General features: G+C 43.0%; 1 protein-coding gene across 2 annotated transcripts; it reads left to right on the top strand.

The window, feature by feature from the left end:
- SRP68 (signal recognition particle 68) lies at window positions 1-20,109 on the top strand. Of its 2 annotated transcripts, none has more exons than XM_019542620.1 (16): window positions 1-169; window positions 4,563-4,629; window positions 5,281-5,394; window positions 6,417-6,612; window positions 7,083-7,165; window positions 7,438-7,547; window positions 9,559-9,641; window positions 9,869-10,009; window positions 13,033-13,131; window positions 13,443-13,507; window positions 13,831-13,990; window positions 14,662-14,756; window positions 14,987-15,116; window positions 15,590-15,665; window positions 16,840-16,892; window positions 17,508-20,109. In XM_019542620.1, exons 1-16 carry the CDS (start codon window positions 16-18, stop codon window positions 17,733-17,735), a joined length of 1,854 nt encoding a protein of 617 aa, XP_019398165.1. In that variant the 5' UTR covers window positions 1-15; the 3' UTR covers window positions 17,736-20,109. The 2 variants fall into 2 exon arrangements, with proteins under 2 accessions (XP_019398165.1, XP_019398166.1); XM_019542621.1 differs by lacking the exon at window positions 1-169 and adding an exon at window positions 1,008-1,434.
- Window positions 20,110-20,121: the final 12 nt, after the last annotated feature.

The following is a 20,121-nucleotide window of genomic DNA, read 5'->3' as shown; positions in this document are numbered from 1 at the left end:
CGCCACAAGCGCAAGATGGCGGCGGAGCGGCAGGTGGCTGGTGGCGGCGGCCGGGGAGGAGGCGGCGGAGGCAGCGGTGGCGGCGCGGCGGGCGCGGATGAGAACAAGGAGAACGAGAAGCCTGCGGCGCCCAAGGCCGAGAGCTTCGGCGACAGTCTGGGGCTGGAGAGTATCCGCTGGCCGGGCCAGTGCGGACGTGTCAGCGCGGCTGGGGGAGGCCGGACCCGGGCCCCGCCCGCCGCAGGGCCCGACGCGGTGCCACTGGGGGCGTCTGTCACGGGAGCGGGGGTGCCCAGGGCGAGGACGGAGCAGAACGAAAAGCAGGGCCTGATGGCGCTGGGCCGAGTCAGCAGCGCCCCGCGGGCGGGTCCCCGCGCTTCATGTGTGAGGAGCAGGAAGGGCCGGGCCCTCCCTGGGATGTGTGCCCGGGGCACCAGGGATCATCCCCCTGTGGCTGGACCATGGCCCCCTGGTTTGATGTGTCCCTAATGAGCCCCAGTCCTGATTAGCCCTAGATTTGGCCCCAGTCACTTGCACACTAGGTTTCTATGGCAGTTAGCCAGGATGGTTCCCAGCAAAGTGTTGATTCAAATCATTGATAGGTAGGATAATGGGTTTGTCCCTATCCGTAATGTCTGGGGCTTGCTGGGTGATGAGGCACTCAAATATGCTGGCCAAGCCCCTCATGCTCTAACATAAGAAAAGTGCTGTAGCTGGCATAGTCTGGAAATTATATGAGAAGCAAGGCTTCCTTAGGGTGCTGTGTTTTATTGGACCCACTGTGTCACTGGCATAACGTTGGACAAGCTTTCCAGGGTAAGACATTCTTCCTCAGGTCCCAGTTTCAGACCTGAGGATGAATGTCTGGCATTCAGAAGCTTGTCTAACTTTGTGAGAGGTGAGGATTTCTTAGGATGCTGCCTTTTATTGGACCAGCTATATAGTTGGGATAAAGTTAGACAAGCTTTCAAATGTAAGAAGATTGTCTTGCCTTCAAAAGCTTGTCTGACTTCATTCTAGCTATGTAGTTGGTCCAGTAAAAGATACCACCCTCAGAAATTCTTCCCCCTCAACTGAGCCTGTTGTGTGTTTTTAGCCTGGAAGCCCTGTACTTAAATGTCTGGTTAAGACCTCACTTATCTGCATGCTGCATTTTTTGTTGCATGTTGGTGGTCTGAGTTCCCTGCTCTTGGGGTTAGCTCAAGCTGAGACTTCTGAAGGTCTCCTTCAGTTGCGTGTGCTTTAGCACAAAGTAGAAGCCTTGCTAAAATGAGATTAGGAGCATGAGATCTGGTAGCATTTAGTAAAGTGGTTCTCGGCCTTCTGAGTCTTGAGCCCCCTCCCAGTAGACACCAGCTTTTCCCCTTTTTGTTTTTTACTACAGAAAAATACTAGAGTAATTCTGGTACAGAGAACTGAAAAGGGCCAGAGCAGGTCAGAATCTCTTAGTTTGCCTTGTGAATTTTGTTTGCACACCGAACAGTGCTAACAAGGCTTGGCACCCTGCAGCACCCTTGAAGGGATGCCAGACACCCTGGCTGAGAATCACGGGTTTAGAACATGAAGAAGCAAGTGGGGCAGCATTAGCTGTACCAAGATGTGCCCGGATATCTTAGTCACGTTTGTCATAGGCAATTGGAAATAATTTGGAAGGCCTGCATAGTCCTGTAGAAATCCTTCTACAGATTAGGGGGTGTAAGGTCTGCTGTGAACTAGCTTTATCACCTCTTTCCTCTCCGAGTAATATCTTCACATCTAACAGATCTCATCAAGCTGTATATTTTTATTCCAGATTGTACATCAGGTACTCATTCCAGATTATTTGCATGCAGTAGAAGCATGAAGTCTGAATCTTAGTACAAACCTTTGCAAGAAAAGCAAGAACTTATTACAGTGGATTAAATGACTGACGAGTACATTTAGCTGTAACAGTTTGTGTTGTTCAGATCGGAAAAATATGTTTGACTTTTCTGCAGGCTTGTAAAACTGTTGGCTTTTGTGCAGAGTCTTTAGTGTGAAATTTAGCTCAGCTGCACAGCTGTTGTGAAACTGAATGCTATCTTCAGTTGGGAAGAAATGCAAATTGTAATAAGGGCACAAGTTGCAACTTAACATATGGCTGTAGTCATGAATATAGTAATTGGCAGGCTTACCATCACGTGCATCCAATGGTGGTAGACACATCTAATACACAACATTGTAAACAGCTGGTACAAATTAAATATATAAATAGAGAGATGATCTAAAACAGGCATTTAACACTCAAAAAGAAATGCTGGGGTTGAAGGAAGTACAGCTTCGGTGGTCTACTCTAGAGCAGTAGTTCTCAACTTTTTGTTAGACTTGAAATACCTTGGTTCAAAAACTACTTTGTTACAGTGATTACCTCCTTGCAAAGGGGCAGGGTAGTGGCCAAGCACAGAGGAACCTAAGCTTGTCCTTATCTCCTCATACCTTGCTGCATCCTTAAAAAGAGTATGCATCACCTCAGGGTGCCCCAACATTGGTTGAGAATCACTTCTCTAGAGGTTGGGGTTTTCTTCATTTCACTTGCCATTGCTCCAAAAATGCAAGCTCCTTGGTTCTGTGAACAGGTGATCAATGCTGCAGTTTTTACTGCTGAAACTGTAAAAGCCGGGTTTTTATATGAAGGTGCTCCTTATATTTGAAAGGGAATGGACTTCAGTTTGGTAATTGTCTTCTCTACTGTAATTGGTATTGCTTTTGAGAGGTTTCATGTCCAGCTTATTGCTGGTAGATTTATAGGAAGGCTTGAAGAAAGTAGTTCTTAAAAATAAATTAAACATTCTGTCTAATAGTATTATTTTTAAATAGCATTTTTTGGATACTGAAATACAGGTTCCCTTGCTTTATGCTGTACATGCCTTCCTGGAAAATGGTGTGCAGCTGGAATTCGCATAAAGGGAGCCCACTTTACAATGTAACAAATGGGGATACATTCCAAGACCTCAACTGTACTTACTCCCAGGCCCATTTCTACCACTTTTATAAGACAGTTTTGGTACTCACCAACAGCAGACAGTACACACAGGGACAGGGTGGTGGTGAATGTTTAGTTGGTATGAAGAAAGGGTGGTGAAGGGCCTTCAGTATCAGACTGCACATCACTGGCAGACCACGGAGCGGGGTAGTCAATAAGCTAGCACAGAGGCAGGCAGTTATTTTGGGCGGAGGACTTCTTACTGAGTTTTGGCAAGCCATTGAGGGCCGCATGACAGGCAGCCTAAGGCAGATTGATATTAATTATTTTAATTTTTTAGGGGCCCCATGGGCTGGATAGAATGGCCTGGTGGGCTACATCTGGCCCGGGGGCTGCATTTTGCCCACCCCTGAGCTAGTGGGACACAACTACAGAAGCATGTGTCGCAGACAAGGAGCACAGAGCCGCACTGGAAACCTATATTTTGGTGCACATCACTCCCACAATGCTCTTCACAAAGCAGCTGACTGCAGGCTTCCACCACACCAATTGCATAAGAGTAAATTCACCTCGCATATAACACATTTTTGGTATAAAAAAGGGTCACCGCATAACAGCAAATTCGCACATACAGAACCCGCATAAAACAAGGGAAACGTGTAAAAACACTGATCATCCAAGTGAATACAGGGAAGCTTTATTTAGTGTAGTGTCTTGCATTTAGTTGTCCAGAGTGAAGCAGGTACAGCATATACAAGTAAGCCGGTGAATAAGGATGCCAAAGAAGTTGGTAGTGTTGTATAAAAACATGTATTTCTTGCTGGACTACATAACTACTGAAGGAAACTGAATGTATTGTTTTTGAGCTGCTTTTTAGCACATGAATACTGAATACTTCCATACATTTGTTTGTTTGTTTGTTAACAAGACTATACATACCCTAAGGACTGTTTAGGAAGCTAACAAATGGCCATTATAATCCATTCAGCAAAACAAACTGGATATATAGAGATCAAGCTTTCCCTAGCTAGAGCTCACTAACTTGTGTTACTTAATTTGATAGCTTCACATATATACACCAATTCAATTGCTACACCCCTCTCACCCCTGCTAGAGCTACAAAGATTAATCTTGGTTAATCTGTAAAGTGCAGATCTACCCTGCCTTCTGCTTTACTTCACACTAATGTGGTTAACTAGATTAAGTTAAGCTAGGTTCTGCACTTAAGTTTTGCTGGCATAGCTGTGTTTCTTAGGGTTGTTTTTTTTCCTGTAACAGCTACTTGAGCAAAAGTCTTGGTATACAGTCAGTCAGTCAGTCATTCTGGTATAAATACTTCTGCTAACATACCTTATTTTGTTTGTCATGCTGATTAGTTTTTATGAGTGTTTATACTCAGAGGCTTTTGCAGTGACACTTAAGTGTAGTCCTTTAATTTATATCCATAGCATTCTGAAATAAAATATGGGAGTGAAGGCTCTACAGATCCATTTGAAGAGAATTTTTGTGAAACCTAAATTATGTACTGGATCAGTAACTTTTTAGTATGTATTAGCATAAGAACAAAAAGCCTTCTAGAGTTCCCTGTATACTGTCAAATCTTCCTTAATGCAAATTCCAGTCCTTCAGATTGTTAAGGAATCCCAGCAACAGCATGGTTTGCGGCATGGAGACTTCCAGAGATACAGGTTAGTATATTATGTAAAATGCTGTGGAGTGAAGCCTTGACTTCCCATGCTGCCCCTGCCATCTTTTTGACTTCCCTTGTTAGCCAAGCTCACCATGCACATCGGTGCTTTTAAAATGCTGGCTTGCCACAACCATCAGCATGAGGTAGTTGGTGTGAAAATCAGTGGCCAGATAAAGATTTGGTACGTGTGTTTTACTGTAAACCCATGTATCCATTTTCTGTTAATATACTTCACATGCTCTACCCCCGTTGAGGTACTGGGCTTAAATTTGTCATTTGCTTTTGTTTTCTTTCTCTTTTATAAGGATTTGTTATTGGATTAATGATAGTCCATTTGAAATTTATTTAGGTCAGTTGAAGATGGGGAGAGTGTAGTTTTTCCTGATCAGTGGCAGTTACGGCCATTTATTTGTCCTTTTATTCATACATTTTGTCTCTTGACAGTCTGATATCCCACACTTAATGGGCTTTTTTTGGCTATGTTGTATAGTTGCTTTTAGTGCAAGAAGTTTAAGAACTGTAAAACTGGATATATTATGTCTTGTGTACCCTTTTGATTATTCAGTGTAGGTTTGGTAGTGGAAAGCAGAATAAATGAGAGCAAAATCATTCTTCAGAAGAACTGATTTTCTTTTGTGGTTATTTCCAGGGGTTATTGTTCCCGCAGGCTGAGACGGCTCCGCAAAACTCTTAACTTCAAGATGGGAAATAGACACAAGTTCACAGGGAAGAAAGTAACTGAGGAAATTCTTTCAGACAACAGGTATTGGTTATGGGGAGAGATGAGCGTTCAGTTCCCTAGGGAATCATTCTTTTCACTCCTGAAGGTAACTTACCTACACATAAGTAACATGTTAAAATAGTCCTCAACAATATAGTACAGTTTTTTCTTTTCATGGTGATGGGTTTTGTGAAAACTAAAACCTAAGTTCAGACTACAGTACAGGGAAAAGAGACATTGCTATGGTTTGTGCTTGAAGCACAACTCTGAGGTTGAGGGGAGACTACAGTTTTTGGTTTCACTCACTGATTTTGGTCACAGGTGTTGGTCCTGGTTTGATGAGCAGTAAAGTTGGCTTAGATATTTTTGAGGAAGAGTGCTTAGTCAGAACATCTGTGGGAGAGCCAGCTGAGTATAGTCAAGCTAAGTGCTATAACCTAACAAGATAGAGATGAGAAACATGATCTCTTTCCTTTCAACAAACACTTAGGCACAGTTTCTCCTTGTGCCTTCAAAATTCAGCCGAATGGTTTTGTAATAGAACACCTGGAAAGGAGCCAGGGTCTTGAGCTCATTTCCCAGCTGCTGAAACACTTGAATGTGTGTTGTCTTACTATTTTTCTTTTGGGGAAGAATACAGTGGTTTTTTTTCTCACGGAATTGCTTTCCATCAGTTTTCTGTTAATATTCTCAATACATCTGGTTGCTTGATGGTTAGAATCAGATATATTCTGAGTATGTAGTTTTACTGAAATATCCTGAAAAGCCATATAAAAGCATTGCCCTTACTCATCTTCCCCAAGATTTGACACTTCAGAGGAGTACCAACCTCCCTACCATGTTGGTATAGTTGCAGTTCAGTAACAAGTTATGTGGTGAAAAAGATAATCAGAGCTATGGGATCTGGTATGAAAGCTCAGAGTTACCTTTAGAATTAAAGGCATTTGTCTGTCCATGTCCAAACTGTTACAACTAAAGGTTTTTCTGATAGACTGATCAAAAGGAAGAAAAAAGTCATGTGTGCACTTGATTGTTTTGTTCATAGCCTTCCTTTTGTCTTGTAGGTACTTGTTGTTGATTCTGATGGATGCAGAGAGAGCCTGGAGCTATGCCATGCAGCTTAAGCAGGAAGCAAACACAGAACCCCGTAAGCGATTTCACTTGCTGTCTCGTCTGCGCAAAGCTGTGAAGCATGCTGAGGAGCTGGAGCGCCTGTGTGAAAGTCATCGGGTGGATGCCAAGACAAAGCTGGAGGCTCAGGTTACGTTGAATTGACCAAAGGATCCTGTGCTACAAACTGGCATTCAGTTGTCTGTGGTGACACTTAAGCTTAGAATGTCTAGGTTGATGGTAGCTCACTGGTCATTGAGTTCAGTGAGAATAGCTTGATTTGGCAGTTAGTTAGCAAATCTAAATTTTTGTTTTAAATGAAATGTGGCTGGGGCTACTGCTGCTAAAAGCATTACAGTAATGTCTGAAGGCTCCAGTGTGGATTAAGACTGAGCTGTGTTGGATGCTGTATAAATGAATTGAGCAATGGTCCTTGCCTCAGATTAAATTAAGACTATGCAAATGTGTGCTAAGCATGGTAGGGCAAGGATGATTATACTACACCTAACTCTTACAAAATGAATGCGTCCTCCCATGTAGATGTACTAGTGGCTTTTCTATTGATAGCCCCCATTGCCCTTGCAGCAATTAACTCGCCTACTCCTGTTCTCTTTGTGCAGGCATACATGGCTTACCTCACAGGCATGCTGCGTTTTGAGCACCAAGAGTGGAAGGCAGCAATGGAAGCTTTCAACAAATGCAAGTGAGTTTATCTTCTCTGCTTTTTGTTGAATACCTTTCACTTAATGAAGAGAAGGCAGTACTGTTAAGTTTACATGAGGGTTTTTTTTATCCCAGTTTAGTGTCTGATGAATTTTTGGATTTTTTTTTTTTATAGTGATGTACTGAAATATGTAGTTGAAATGCTTTCCCACAGGGTAATGGTTTAATGTTCAGAAACAATGTTTTTCTTTGCGTCTTAGCACTGTGTGGGAAACTGTTGTTACACTGTAAGCTTTCACCTTTCTGCTACAGAACCATATATGAAAAACTGGCTAATGCTTTCACAGAAGAGCAGGCTGTGCTATATAACCAGCGTGTGGAGGAGATCTCGCCCAACATTCGCTATTGTGCCTACAATATTGGTAAGTAAAACAGGAAATGTAAATGTTCAACTGAATATAATGATCGCTGGGAGGGGGAAGGATACAAAGGATGGCCTTTCTTAATTTTTGATTGTATTAAATGTGGGCAAATGTTGACATAGGAGAGTCCATTAATGCTTTAGACAAACAACTGCTGACTCATTCATGCGACTGCCAAGGTACTTCAGCTTAAAACATGGAAATTATATTTATTTTTGAGCCAAGGGTTCTTTGAGTTTTATGTTTTATTGAGCCAGCTGTGTGGTTGGGATAAAGTTAGACAACCTTCCAGATGCAAAACGTATTTTTTTTCTGTTGGAGACATGAGGAAGAAAGCTTTGCATTTGAAAGCTTGTCTAACTTTATCTCAGCTATACAGTTGGCCTAGTAAAAGATACCACCCCAAAAAACGTTCCCTCTCCTCATTCGTTTACCTTAACGGCTCCAACATTACTCTGAGGCTACTCTTAAGTTCTGCGATGTTCAGTGTGTTTTTACGGGGAATGACATAAATGCTTGGAGTAGATGCATAGTAAGTAACTTCCCTTTTCTGTTTCTCAGTTACTTTTGTTCTCACGAACATGGGGTCAGATCTTGCTTTGAGTCAAATTCACATGAGTCTAGTCCAGGGGTGTCCAACCTTTTTGAATGTGGGGCCGGATCACGAACTTTTTATCACCCAGTGGGCCAGCGAGCCATATTCAAAGACCTCACTGAAAGTGGTGTCACATCAGGAAGTGATGTCATGTGACCTTTGACACCAATGAAGTTGCAGGAAGTGACAGTGAAATGGATCTGGAAATGTGCATAGGGAAGTTGTGGTTTTCAGAAAGTATGTATATTTGGTATGGCTTAGAAACAGGACATCTTTTTTTTGTGCAGGGGGTTGGACTAGATTAGGGCTGCCCAGCTGGCTACCTGCAGGCCACATGTGGCCCACAGTCTATGTGGGGTCTGCAAGCAGTTAATATATAGGGGCATGGGTCTGGGCAGCCACCTCTCCCGAAGCTGTGCAAGGGAGAAAAGCCTGGGGGGGGGGGTCTGCGTCCTACAAATGTAGCCTGCATGGCTGAGGATGGGCGTCTGCATGCTGCTGGAGCAGCCCATGCAGTGAGGGGGTCCTAGGGGCCCACCCCCATAGCGTGCAGCCTGTGCAACACATGCTGGTGTCGTCTGGGGCCCACAGCCTCACCAGATCTGAACAGCCCTGGACTAGCTTATCCTTGAGATCCTTTACAAACTTGATCATGGTCATTGTGGTTAATTAAATAAAAATTGTAGGCATATACTACAGAGATGTGGAAGAGATCTCAAGGATAAGCTAGTCCAGGGCTGTTCAGATCTGGTGAGGCTGTGGGCCCCAGACGACACCAGCATGTGTTGCACAGGCTGCACGCTATGGGGGTGGGCCCCTAGGACCCCCTCACTGCATGGGCTGCTCCAGCAGCATGCAGACGCCCATCCTCAGCCATGCAGGCTACATTTGCAGGACCTGAACCGCCAAGGAAGTGGCTGGACGTAGAGCACTTCTGGGCCAGGCTCCTCCTGCCCAGCTGGGCTCCAGCAACCGTGTGCCCTGGAGTCCGGGCTTGGCCCCAAGGCGCCCCCAGCTCCGCATGGGAATTTACCTCGTGCCTCCATCCACCATGCATGCAGCTCCCCTGGCCACAAGCCAGGGCAAGGGGCAGAGCCAGAGAAAAAGCTGCACAGGCTGTCCCCAGCTCGTCCAGTCAGGCGTGGCTGGGGTAGCCCCGCACCGTGCAGCCCTTGGGGCAGCGGCGCAGGACCTGGCTCACTGAGCCTGGCTCCGTGGGGGTAGGCAGCTCCCCTCCCCTCGCTGCTGGCTGGGGCCCACAGGCTGGCTCTGCCCGCCTCACCTCGCTGCAGCTCCACGCTCGGCCGTGACGCTGCGGCTCTGCCGCGGTAGTGGTGCCTTAAAATGGCTTGGCGGGCCGCATGTTGGACAAGCCTGGTCTAGTCTCATATCTGATGTGCCGGTTCTCTTTCTCAGGTGATCAGTCTGCTATCAATGAGTTAATGCAGATGAGACTGAGATCTGGTGGCACTGAGGGTCTTCTTGCTGAAAAACTGGAGGTAATTTTATTGCATATTTACATTTTGTAACACACTGGTATTCAATTTTGTGTTTGAAGTTAAATGTCCATGTACAAAAGACAGGAGCATTAGTACCTTACAAGGGGAATGGCCAGGCGGTTCCATAAAAAGCACTTCAGACTTTTGAGTCACTGTAAAGTTAGTTATTACTCAAAAATTGCACATGTTTAAGTTACCAGTCACTCACCGCTGTCTGTGTTTTGCAGGCACTGATCACCCAGACTCGTGCAAAGCAGGCAGCCACCATGAGTGAGGTGCAGTGGAGGGGGAGAACTGTCCCGGTGAAGATAGACAAAGTGAGGATCTTCTTGTTGGGATTGGCAGATAATGAAGAAGCCATTGCTCAGGTAACCAAGAAATTACTGCATCTCCTGTGCCAGTATTTTAATAGTCCTACTTCTGTTTAACCTATCAGCTGTTGTTTGATCTAAATAGTCTGTATCTTACACCACTATGCTCTGCTTTCTGGTAAGTACCTGTTGTGTTCTCCCCTAGGACCTAAAGAATGTTGCATTTCAGTTATGGGAGCTATAATTTTACTGAATATGACTCATAGATTATAATGAAGTCTTCAGATAAGAGAAAATGTATAAATGAAAGTGATTTGGTTACTAGTCCAAAATACTTCTGCAATTTAACCTACAGATTTTTTTTCCTTAAAGCATATTCTATCTTAAGTAGAATCTGGCCTCCAAACAGACCTTATTTGCTGTTGCTTGCTTGTTATTGGTTGCTCTGCAGAGTTAAAATGATGGTTCTCTTGAACAGGGAAAATCTGTGTAAGTAATACAATAGTTCATCCAGTAGGTGGGGATGTAGCTTTTCCTGTAACATCCTCACTTTGGTTCCTTTATAGATGCAGGTTAGTGGTTGTGCTGGTCTTTGACTAGCTACCCCTGGCCTTCCAGTGAACAGTTCTTTGAAGTAATAACAGAATGGGAAACTAAATTTGTTTCTAACTGGTTCTTAAATTATTAAAAAATTCTCATGGACTAGTGGCATAACAGTAGACTTGCTATCTTTATCGCTACAGACAGTATGAGAGTACAGTGGTATTGGAGCAGTTTCCAAAATCCAAGCTTCAATATTTGAATGAGATGAATGGGGCTCCTGTTCAAACACTTCTAGCCTGCTTTTTCAGAGGAGTGTCATCCCACTCTTTATAGTGACAGTACCAGAAGCTCAAGTCTTATTGTGCTAGACGCTACTAAATTGAAAGTGTGCATAAGGGACCATGTCTGCACTTATTTCAATTATTGATGGTGAGAGAGAGATTTCTCATGGCTGCTTTTTACCTGGGTCCCTTAACTGAGTAAATGAAAAGTTTCTCAGCTTGTTGTACTTCCAAGTTGTTTTGTGATTATGGGGGAAGCAAAGGCTATAAACTCAGAGTCACTAACATGACGTTTTGACCATTTGACTGTGGCTCACTTGAGTTCTTTTTCTATTGCTATCTGATACCATTAACTGAAGATACAGAATTTGACTAAGAATCATATAGCATGTATATGTATCCTAACCAATGTGCCAGTTTCTTTCTCTGTTCTCTTAACATACTTCAGTCTTGAATCTTAGTACCAAGCTTTGTAGCAGTTGCACCCCTTTGTAAGAACCTCATCTGTTAGACTGGCTTTGGATATTTATTGTATATTCTACTCTTGAGATTATGGTACATGTTACAGAAGTATGCCAGAGTTTAGCCTTTATTTTTTTTTCAGTTAGAAAGGAAAGCATTTATCTTGCTGTCCTGCCTAGGCCTTTATTTGTACTTGAATCATTGATGATCTAATTGGTTGTCTGTTTTCTGTCTGTTGAAGTTGCAGTGTTTCTGCAGGTGGAGTTAAGAATGCAGTTGAACTTGTCTTATTTCTCTCTAGTTATTCACAGTATTTGGTTCTACCTTAATATTTACACAAAAATTCTTCAAATAAAAAACAATTTTTTTGTCTTCAGCTGACAGATGTGAATCTTGTTGTGGAGGGCTAAGGATAGCATTCTTTATTGGGTTCATTTAAACATGGAAGCAGAGTAGAGTTGGGTAAACAACTAGTCCGAGAGAATGTAAAACTAAATTAGGAGAATGTAATCCTATTTTTAACCACTCCTAAAAACATTTAGTCTCCTTGTGTCTGGATATGGGCAGATCATTAGCTTTGTATAGCAGACTAAAACTGCTAATGTAGGAGGTAACAGCATGGAATAGAAGGCAACACTTGTCACTTTTTCCCAAAAGCAGTCTACCTCTCTAAACTCAAACAAGGCTTTTGTTTGCAGTCACTTTTGTTATACTGGGTCAGTATGGCTTGCATCTGTTTAAATCTTTTTATCAGACTTTTGATAGCTAATCAAAAATGAAGTTGGGATACAGGTGTGTGATTTGATTGGGTGCACAGAATGTCAGGATATTAGGTAATCCTTAGATGGCTCCTACTTGCGTGATTCAAAATGGTGTATTCTTTATGCATTGGGTATAGGGCATGGAGCCAAGAATCTGAGTTCTAACCATGGTTCTGACAAGTTGGTATAATATGGAACTTTTGTCCTTTGTTCTTGCTTGCTGATGAAATGTGTTTTCACTTTAAAAGGATGTTCTGTGGTGCTTAAATCAAAATCCATTAGAGGAAGAGACCAAGATGTGTACCTTATGCTGGAAATTTTCACCACTATTGAAGCTAAAAATCGAAGCAAGTCAAAGCATGCACTCTTCTGTGGATTTCTTAGTGTTCCAGCTCGTGTCAGATTGCTAATTCTTCAGTGCACTGTTGTTTTTATCAGTGCCCTAAGGATCTGTGAGCACAGGAGAGGAAATAAGGATAGGTCTTTCCTCTGTTCCTTTAGAAGCAGAAATGCAGTAGATTAGCCCTCACTTTCCAGCTGTTGTCATCGTATTATTTCAGACTTAGCCAGTTCAGCTGTTGTCACGAAGTCCCAGTTAGCACCAGAAAGGGTATTTAAAATGTGTTTAAGGGAGGAGGCTTAGCTAGGCCAGTTGGACACAAAATTTATGCAGTTTACAAATGTGAGAGGACCTGGGCTATCTCCAAGTCTGGGGTTTGTATTAACAACCTTGTAGACGGGGCTTAAGCCTTCCAGGGCTCTTATCTTGGAACAGTATCAAACCTTTAAATTTTGGAAAAGGTGGTTCTGTAGGACAAGTTATTTTTTTTTCTCTTCAGCACTGATTTGAGCATGTCCATCTTTCAGCTTCATTTAATGGCCACCAAAATTTCTTTTCAGACAGTGTGGGGAAAATTTGGAAAGATCTATTGAGAAAGGAAGATTGAATCATCAAGTCTTTTAGACCACCAGGTTGCTAACTGGAAAACAAGCGTTTCAGAAATGCTTACTTTTTTCTCTTGCATTTGTTTAGGCAGAAAAAGAAGAAACAAAGGAACGTCTGTTTGAGTCTTTACTCAGTGAGTGTAGAGATGCTATACAAGCTGTTCGTGAAGAGCTGAAACCAGACCAGGTAAGATAGATACTGCTACTTCCACAAGCACTGTATTCCCATCATCTGACGTTTTGTGCACCTCCATTAAGTACAAACCAGCAGCAGGAGGGACTTTTTTGGGTTGCTTCAGTAGGAGAGGAATACAGTAATTTAGGGTTCTCTTCTCATTTAATCTCTGTCTAGGCATTTTGACCATGCCTCAAGGCTTTTTTGTATGCAGACTTTTAACTGTTTCTGTATATCATACAAACGTTGGGTTGCTTCTGTTTCTTCCTTTCCCTAGTAACCATTGTAAGTAAATCATGCATGGTTTTGTCCAATTTCTGCAGAAACAACGGGAACATTCTCTGGAAGTGGATTCTGGGAAGGTGTCCAATGTCCAGTATCTACACAGGTAAAAATTAAGCACTGGTATGCATGTATATACTTAGGCAAGAAATACATTTTCTTGTGGATTTTAAGAATCCTTTCTTGGGCCACAACAGTCTTCAGTGGTCTGCACTCAGCCAATGAAGAGAATCTCAGTCTCCTGGGGCACTTCTGGGAACATTCAGCCCAGTAGCCTGTCCTTGTCTTTCTTTGTCTTCCCTCCCACCTAGTGTTCTCCTACATGGGAACTGCTGGTAGCTAGCTGTAGCAATTATCTCTTGGATTTTCCAAGGGCTGCTGTGCGTCACCTGTGCCAGATTCTCAAAGCTTCTTAATGATGTTCTCTAGTTACTTGACAAACATCAAGCTGTCAACGGCCATCAAGCGCAATGAGAGCATGGCAAAAGCTTTGCAGAAGGCACTACTGCAGCAGCAACGGACAGAAGATGATGGGAAGCACACAGCACGACCTCAGGACCTGATTCGCCTTTATGATATAATCCTGCAGGTAATGTTGAGGAAGGAAAATCAAGCTAAGGCTCTTGCTGTCTTAAAAGCTTTCTTAAAAAAAAATGTCTAGCATGTAAAAGGCTAACTTCCTGAAGATGCCCTTCCAATTCACACTTAATGTGATTGACGTCACTGCATTTCTTCAGCCAATGGTACCCAGTACCCACTTTGTGTAGGGGAAAAGGAAATTTAAAGCATCTCTAAATGCTTCTAAGATTGATGTTGTTACTAGCTGTCGGTGTAGAGTATTTATGGACCACCACAGTGCAAGCTCACTTCCAGCTTCTAGATTGCACCTACAGCTAAACGTAACACTGAAGACTTCCCTAATAACTTTCCCTTGTAATCAGTAGCTGTAGTTGTCATGTGGATGCTCCATTTGCTTGGGAGCATGTGGTGTGGGCAATAGAAAGGAGATGTCCAGTAGAAGAATCTTACCCTGAAAGTCTGAAAACACTGGCTGTAATGCATGCTTGTGTCAGGAAACTGAAAATCCTCAACTGAGGTTAAATTTACACCAGTTGACAAGTTAATACGCTGGTAATCAGAAAACTGTTTTCTTAGGCAGGTACCGCTGTGCCAACACAACAAAGTGGGCATTTTTCTTCATTAGCACACTAAGGAAACACATTTGGATGTGACATTCCTGTTTTGTAATACTTTGTACAGAATCTGGTGGAACTGACACAGCTCCCTGGCTTGGAAGAGGACAAGACTTTCCAGCAGGAGATAGGACTGAAGACGCTGGTGTACAAGGCTTACAGGTAAGTCTGGACAGAACATCAAGGTTTTTCTCTCATGGGCAGCAAGTGATAGGATTCCCTAGAGGTAACTAGCTCTTGTAGGAATGTTATTTAATGAGCAGGTCAGGAAGTGCAAGCTGAGGAAGCTCTGAGCCAGTGCCAGATTAGTGGCTCCAGTATTAGCAATAATTTGAACCTGCATAAAATACTCAGAGTGTGATCATAGTAAAGTTTTTTCCCCACTATGCCAGGTGTTTTTTCATTGCACAATCCTATGTCCTGGTGAAGAAGTGGAGTGAAGCCCTTGTCTTGTATGACAGAGTGTTGAAATACGCCAATGAAGTGCAGTCCCAGGCTGGAGCTTATAAGAACAGCTTGAAGGTAAGACCCCCCAACCCTCCTCACTGCATGGAAAAGAGCTCATTTTTGTGAAGATGCTCTAAAGGGGTAACTAAATACTAGGCCACTATATACCAGATTTGATTTTTAGCTGGTGGAAAGAGTCAGAAATTTAACGTTTTATGATGGCTAGTGCTGAAGACCTGCTGCATACATGCTGTGCAGACATTGCTCTTTTTAAACCCTCAAACTGACCACTTGCTTTTGGAAGTGAGGAGCTTAGATCTTCTCAGCAAGTGTTTTTATGTGAGTGTCTGTTCAAGCACCAGGGTGTTCATTCACATTAGTGCAGAGAGAATTGTATACAGGTGCCTTGTCCCTCATGTGTTGGGGATTTCCCACACAGTATAGCTTAAAGGCCATTTCATACCCTTAATCTCCTATTTTCTAGTCTGCCAAAGGTAAAGAATCTAAACTTTGTCCTAATGTTTACCACTTGTTATTGAATGATCTAGGAGCTACCTGATGTCCAGGAGTTGATCACACAAGTGAATGCAGAGAAATACTCTTTGCAGGCAGCAGCCATATTAGGTGAGTTACACAGTCTTGTTAGAGAACTAAGCACCCTTGAAATTCATGTAGCCATGGCTTTTCAGTGTTAAATTTTAAAATACTTTTTTGGATCAAGAAAATACGGGAAGATGTTCTTTAGTCTGGCCTCTTCTAGAAGCTGTATGTAGTGCCTCTAGGGCTTCCATTGACTGAGGCTTTGTCATAATATTTCCTAATGGGAGGTATGGAGGACTTCTGAGGAACTCCTACCCTTGCTTTAGTGGCCTGCATAAGATGCCCTCCCAAGAAAAATGGCATGCTGTATAGCAGTGGTTCTCAACTGGGAGATGGCCTGTGAGCAGGTGTTGGTGGGTCCACCTGGCTCAGTGTGGGGAGGAGCCACCTCAGCCCCCCAGGCTTGAGGCAAGTCCTGAGAAAGGGGCATGTCCACTCCACCTACCCCCACAGCCTTCATCTTGCAGGCAGTGCTGCAGGTGTGTGGTTGAGGCTCCACATTGCTGCTGCTCAATGGTGAGTGGGGCTGTGAAGCTTCCTGCTGCAGAACCCCAGCTGTTGCACTGGGGCCATGCAGGTGAGGCAGGGGAGCCGGGGAGTGGTTGTGGCACAAATGGGCTATGGAGCTTTTGTAGCATGGTAGGGGGAGCCTCAGGAAGAAAAAGGATGAAAGAACCCCTGCTCTATAGGACTTCTAGGGCAGTAGCACATGCTCTGAATATCCTGAGTCTGTTTTCCGTGGGGCTGCCTTAAGCAGGAGACACTGGGGAGGTTTTACGTTAACTTTTATCCTAGGCGCTGATGTACTGAGACATATTCAGTGTCAATTGCTCTGTGTAGTTTGGTGAAGTAAACTAGCCAGTATGGTTCAGGAGACCACCATATGTATGGATTTGACTTGTCTCCATCCAAACATTGGACGTTTGAAGTATTTTGCCTTTTCTCAGTTTACGTACAATGGTTAGTGCTTCGCTTCTGCTGTAACCTTGAGGTCATTCTTTAAGGAGGGAAAGTATCAACTATAAATCAATTTGATTCCATAACCTTTACAATTTAGAGATTTAAGCAAGTCATCTCTGTTGCGAAGTACTTTGTTTTTACAGGTTGGAAAAACATGACTCGAAAGGAGTTCTGATATGAGTAAGCTAATTTCTTAATAGTTGTCTGAATTTTCTTATTGCCCTTCTGAATCTTTCAGATACAAATGACACTTGTGAGGCAGAATCTCCATCTCAAGTCAAGGATGGCAAGGTAAGAGGGTGAGATGGCAGCAATTTGGGACTATACTAGTACAACAGCTTCTGCCCCTCAGCTTGCTTTCTGTCATTTTTTTTTTTTAATGAAAGAAGAGCAAAGCTTAATGTTATTCACAGTAACCTGAATGTTCACCTGTTTCTCTGCTAAATTTAACTAGGCTGAGGTGTATAATTTGGGATTGTATTATATGATCCGGTCATGGAATGGCATGGACAGATTGCTTGTGGGAAAGAGGGAAAGCACTGAGGGTGGATGGTGTGAGGAGAGGTTCTTTGCCAACTGCAGGACTTGAGCTGGTTTTGTGTAGGGTCACTAAGGCTGTACATAAAGGAAACCCCAGTGAAAACCTCCGTAGTTGTTCGCTGCACCTGCCCAGTGCACGGAGATATCGCCCATTGATTCTATAGTGCTGTTTGAGCTATCTGGGTGGGGTGAGTGTCACAACCCATTCTTTCCAAAGGGTCCTCAGTGCCATACTTAACTTCAGCTCTAGCTGGCTCGGTGCATCTGTTCCTTCTCTGTGCCTTGCTTTTGCTCCTGCTTGGTCATTGGGCCAACAATGATGTAAAGTAAACTTGATTAATTTTAATGTCTGGGTTTTTTCTTCAGCCTCTTTCTGAACGGTTTGAGACCTTCTGCCTGGACCCTTCTCTTGTCAGCAAGCAAGCCAGTCTGGTGCATTTCCCTCCTGGGTTCCTGCCAATACCATGCAAGCCCTTGTTCTTTGACCTGGCCCTCAATTATGTTGCCTTCCCACCTCTGGAGGACAAGGTGGAGCAGAAGGCAAAGAGCGGTCTTACAGGATATATCAAGGGCATCTTTGGATTCAGAAGTTAACCAGGGCATCTCTAGTGAACACAGGTTTAATTCTGTATTGTGGAAAAGCTCCAGCAGGTTCCAGAACATGGATATCTGCATCTGAAACCAAGGGGAAGTTCTTGTCATCGTCTTCCCTATGTTCTGTGTATGAGTCTGTGCACTTGCATTCTTTACCAGTCTATTAGAGGAAAGCAGTCTCCCCCAGGGACAAGTACTATGTAAATCTAACATCTGGAACACAAGGAAATTTTATTTGGCCCTCTGAAAAGTTGGAGCTTTGTTTTTTGACCGGTGGCCCATTCAGAGTCAGTACACACTTGTAATGGACCAGGCATAGACATAACTTGATTTTCACTGATGGCCAACACAACTCAATACTCTCTAATTCAGAATGAAAAATAAAAGTCCCCCTTGCAGGGGTGGGGAGGACACAAGGAAAAGGTAGCTGAGGAGCAAACGCTAGCTGAGGGGCTCCTTTACAGCTAGCTGTATTCCCCAATTTAAAAATATATATAGTTTGTGTAAAGAGAAAGTCTGTCTTTATTTTTTAAAAAGGAAAAGGTTCATTCAGAAGTGACAAAGCTGAATTTCTTGTGTTAAGAGTGGCAAATGCACTCTCAAATTTTAATGGTTACTTACTCTACCATGGAGTCTTGCCTGAATTTTTATTTTGCTGGGGTCAGTATGGTCCGTCCTCATTGGTTACACTCTTTTACAAGCCTACATACACTACAATCCATTCCTGCAAGGCTGCTCCTGCGAACCTACTAATTTCGTGGTTGGATTGAAAAGGAGCGACCCACACTTTTCTTAAACTACAAGCCTCTCGGTTGTCAGTTTCCTTCCCTGATTTCCCTGAAAACAAGATGATCTTTATTTCAAGTTCACCCCCACCTGCTTATTCCTCACCTTCAGTTTCTTGCTTTGGGCATCCTGTGATTTGGAAAACGGTTACTAAAGATGAGGAATAAGTAACGGGCATACGGTGGATTCTTAAGCAATAAAGATCATATCCCTTGTAGTAGGCAGCATTTTTTGGGTTTTTTTGTAAAAGCATCTAGATGCTATGGTGATAAATGTTTTCAAAATGCGGGTAATTTCATAATTATGTTTTCATTTTTAAAAAGCTCATGGACAGAACTGTTCCTAAATAAAAATGTATTTGGAAGTTTTTCCATGATCCATGTTGAGGTCTTTTACTGAGTTTGCTGTAGCTAGAAGCTGAGATGCAGCAGTTCAATCAGATGGCCTTAAATTCTACCTTATAGGTGGTCTTGGCTGTCAGCTTGACCCTGTTTCACCATTATCCTTGGTATAACTAAAAGGGTGAAAACAGATGAAACTCTGGCTTGAACTGATCTGCATTGCCCAACTTTTGAGGTATTCCCTAAAACAGCAGTCAGCAGGATTTTTTTTTTTTTTTTTTTTTTTTGAGTGGCAGGCCAAAACAATCCAACTTGGGTCTAAGGTAGGCTGGGCTTTCAGACCTGGCTGCTGGTGCTGCTTCCCCCTGCTGGCTGACTATAGCATGTGCAAAGCCCCCTGTCATCAGAGCTGGGGGGTCATAAGTTTGCCAACTCCTGCCCTAAAAGATGTTTTTATTATCAGGTTAGAGAGCAAGAAGGAAGGTAATAGCTTCTAGATTTCTAAGCGTATTGTATGCTTGGTGTTTTGTTACAAATGGATCTAACTTGTTAATTCTGAAGGGTACCAAGAACAGGACTGTGCTCAGAGACTGTTTTAATGGGGGACAGAGGAGGGAGAAGGGAACTTCTTGGCTTCTTTTTATTTTTACAGTGTGCAAATCAAATGGGTTTCCTGGTATTCTGAATCCTCAATGTAGCTTCCAACTAGGGAGAGAATTCTCTACAGAAAATGAACTTTAATGGTGAAGGCAAATTAATGCTGAAGACCTATTTATCAAGTAATTTTAAACAAATGCGGTCCCGGAACACAATGATTTGTCAGTTCACCACAAAGCCTGTTTGTTTGATTTAGAAACTACACAAAAGTCAGGCGATTAATGCTGACAGGGCCTTTTCCTGGCTGATCTGCCTCATGCTGGCTTTTTTTTTTTTTTTTTGACTGTACTTTGCTCTGAACTTCTGTCTCCTTCTTTTTCAGTTTTTATAATAAAACACTTTGAGAATTGTTTTCCTGTTTTTGGGATGCAAATTAGATTCTGGGAAGGGCCTTGTTCCCCTTGTCCTGCTCCAAACCTGTGGGAACTTGGACTCATTCTGATGAATCTTATATTGCAGCCTTTCTCTAATTGGTTGCTGTTACAGATGGTTAAAAGCAGTTAGCCTCTTTATGTTAAACCTCTTGTGACACGTAACTGATTAGCTGGACACAGATAAGAAATCCTTCAACAATAAAATCTTATTCCTGACTTGTGAGGCGT

This window comes from Crocodylus porosus, unplaced genomic scaffold, assembly GCF_001723895.1.
Source record: "Crocodylus porosus isolate Cpor-Errol unplaced genomic scaffold, CroPor_comp1, whole genome shotgun sequence".
NCBI classification, from domain to species: Eukaryota; Metazoa; Chordata; order Crocodylia; family Crocodylidae; genus Crocodylus; species Crocodylus porosus.
This window is presented reverse-complemented; position numbering and strand designations above follow the sequence as displayed.

Bases quoted from the DNA above. Each gene is read 5' to 3' on its own strand.
- SRP68 (XM_019542620.1), top strand. From the start codon at position 16: ATGGCGGCGGAGCGGCAGGTGGCTGGTGGCGGCGGCCGGGGAGGAGGC. The intron at 170-4,562 runs GTATCCGCTGGC...TGCAAATTCCAG, and splicing joins CGACAGTCTGGGGCTGGAGA to TCCTTCAGATTGTTAAGGAA. The intron at 13,132-13,442 runs GTAAGATAGATA...CAATTTCTGCAG, and splicing joins AAGAGCTGAAACCAGACCAG to AAACAACGGGAACATTCTCT.